At 61.8% G+C, this 2,699-nt stretch overlaps 2 protein-coding genes across 2 annotated transcripts in view; both read left to right on the top strand.

The window, feature by feature from the left end:
• Positions 1–738: 738 nt before the first annotated feature.
• Positions 739–1,738, top strand: TIRAP (toll-interleukin 1 receptor (TIR) domain containing adaptor protein). The gene is made up of 3 exons (XM_010008102.1): positions 739–745; positions 965–1,552; positions 1,695–1,738. Exons 1-3 carry the CDS (start codon positions 739–741, stop codon positions 1,736–1,738), a joined length of 639 nt encoding a protein of 212 aa, XP_010006404.1.
• A 244-nt stretch (positions 1,739–1,982) lies between these two features.
• Positions 1,983–2,699, top strand: part of DCPS (decapping enzyme, scavenger) — a 15,946-nt gene continuing 15,229 nt past the window's right edge. Inside the window, exon 1 of the mRNA XM_010008101.1 lies at positions 1,983–2,072. Within this exon, the coding sequence (XP_010006403.1) occupies positions 1,983–2,072 (90 nt within the window). The remainder of the gene's footprint in view (positions 2,073–2,699) is intronic.

The following is a 2,699-nucleotide window of genomic DNA, read 5'->3' as shown; positions in this document are numbered from 1 at the left end:
GATGAGGTCCCGCCGCGCTGCCTCACCCCGCCTCTCCTCTCGCCCCTAGGAAGATCTTCCTCCTCACCCAGCCCAGGGACAGATGCATCCCCTTTCCCTTCTCTGGCGCCAAACTCCTGCAGCCCGGGTAGGCACCTCCCAAACTGCCCCTGGTTGTTGTTGCAGCTTTTTGCTCTCCCGGAGCGCTCCGCGGGAGCAGGGCACGCCGCGCTCCTGTGCTGGTTTTGGGGCTGGGGGGGGGTGCGGCGGGACTTGGGGTGGTTTCTTTCCGAAGGGTTGGAAAAAGGGAACGTCTAGACACCCCGGAGTGTGCTGGGGCCGGGATGGGCAGGGCTGCTGGGGCAGGCATCAGCCAAGATGTCTTTGGTTTACTAGCAGCTGGTTGATCCCTGCTGATCCCTGCTTCTTTCCACAGGATCCTTTCCCCACCACTGGGAATGAGGGTCTTTCCTGCCTGTTGGCTCCCAGCCTTACTCCCCGCAGGTGTGTATCTCCAGAGCCGCTGCTTCCAGTCCTGCTGGAGCTCAAAATGCTCCTTCCTGGCAAATTTGGGGAAACAGATGCAGAAAACCCTGCTTGGGGCGTGGGGGGTGTGATTTTGAGCACTCTGGTGCTGCTTGTCCCTGGAATAAACCCTGCTGAGCTCCTGCACTCCTAATTCCTTTTTTTATTCTGTTTTTCTGCTGGCAGGAGAGGTTTCTCACTGGTGCTGGGCAGCTGAGCAGCGTGCTGCCCACCATGGCTGGTGAGTCCGGGGGGGATATAAATCCTCCCAACTGAAACACGAGAGTGCCCACGGGGGTTGTTGACAGCTGGGGGTTTAGGAGTTGGGGAGGGGGATGGTGTGTGTTTAGTGCCCAGGGTGAGATCCCACCTGGAGGTGCCCTGCTGAGCCCTTGGGAAGCCCGGGGGGATGCTGAGCCCACCCCACCCCCCCTCACTGCAGCCCCTCCCAACACTGCAGGCTGGTTTAGGCGGCTCCTGCACAGGCCCAAGCCCAGCTCGGTGGAGAGGAGCAGCTCTGCTTCATCCTCGCCTTCCTCATCCTCCGCTGAGAGCTCTGGCTCCTCTCCCAGCACAAGCCTAGTGAGATCCATCCGTCTGTCTCCTGTCTTGGCGCCGGACATCAGTGCCTCCAGTAGCGCCCGCTGGGCCAAGAGCTACGACATCTGCATCTGCCACAGCGAGGTGGACCTGGAGCTGGTGGAGGAGCTGGTGTCCTACCTGGAGGGGCAGCCTGAAAGCTTCCGCTGCTTCCTCCAGCTGCGGGACGCCACGCCGGGGAGCGCGGTGATGACGGAGCTGTGTGACGCTGTGCAGAACAGCCACTGCTGGGTCATGCTCATCACCCCCGGCTTCCTCCAGGACCCTTGGTGCAAGTACCAGATGCACCAGGCGTTGGCTGAAGCTCCCATGGCCAACGGGCGCACCATCCCAGTGCTGAAGGGCGTGGATCGGAAGGATTATCCCAGGGAGCTGCGGAACCTCTACTACATCTCCATGGCGCTGAAGGAGAACAGCTTCAGGCAGATCAGGGACACCGTTGTGCGCTGTGAGTGTGCCTGGGAATGGTCGTGGAACGTCAGTCTGGTGGGGCAGGGAACGTGGGAAGGGACAGGATTCTGGGAATTTATTTAAATTGTTGATTTTGAGATGATCCGGTTGCTAACGGGGCTTGTGGGCTGCCCCCGCAGACCTGCAGGAGCTGTGCCGGAGCTCCCTGAGCAGCACGGAGTAGCTCCAGGAGCAGGCTGAGGTGTCCCCGCAGGCGTTGTGGTGCTGCCCCCCCAGGTCAGGATGCAGCCACGTCCCAACGGACCTCGGAGGTGATGCCGAGCTGCTCAGACCAGGAGATGAGGAGACCCCCACAGCGGCGCGGAGCCTGCCATGTCCCCGTGAGCAGGCTGAGGTGTCCCTGCAGGAGCTGTGGTGCTGCCCCCCCAGGTCAGGATGCAGCCACGTCCCAACGGACCTCGGAGGTGATGCCGAGCTGCTCAGACCAGGAGATGAGGAGACCCCCACAGCGGCGCGGAGCCTGCCATGTCCCCGTGATGCCACCACCAGCCCCCTGGGTGAGGATGGGGACAGGTCCCTGCTGCTCATCACACAAACACTAAGCTCCAACCTCGGCTGGGTCCAGGGGACTTCAAAGGTTCTTATGTGGTGTCCCCCTGGGGTGAGGACCAGTTCTGGGGGGGATCAGACCCCCCAGACTCCAGGAAGCTGACAAGGTGCCTGCCCCAGGGCACTGGTTTGTGGGCAGGTGCCAGCACTGTCTTTGGGACTAAGAAAATATAAAATTGTTAAGGTTTTGCATGGTTTTTAATCCTTTGGCTCCTGGGTTTCTGTGTCTGAGGGTGGGTGATTCCTGACCCCTTTCTGGGGTCCTCTGGGGTGGGAAGAGGCAGTTTATAGCCAGGGAGGGGTGAGGGGACCTGGGGTGGTAGGGGGTGTGGGCTGGGGACAACAGGGCCTGGGGGGCAGTGGGCTATGGGTTGAGGGTGGTGGGACCCTGAGGTGCTGAGGCTCTGGGATGTCAGGCCATGGGCTTTGGGGTTGTGTAGCCCTTTGACAATGAGCCCTGTGGTGGGGCCATGGGGACCTGGCCCTTTAGGTTGGGACCTGGCCTCTGGGGTGGTGGGGCCATGGGGACCTGGAGTGGCAGGACCTGGCCCCGGGGGTGCGACTTGTCCCCTGGG

This window comes from Chaetura pelagica, unplaced genomic scaffold (genome assembly GCF_000747805.2).
Source record: "Chaetura pelagica isolate M959 unplaced genomic scaffold, ChaPel_1.0 scaffold32, whole genome shotgun sequence".
NCBI classification, from domain to species: Eukaryota; Metazoa; Chordata; class Aves; order Apodiformes; family Apodidae; genus Chaetura; species Chaetura pelagica.
Note: the sequence above shows the minus strand (reverse complement) of the source record. Positions and strands in the feature narration are given on the sequence as shown.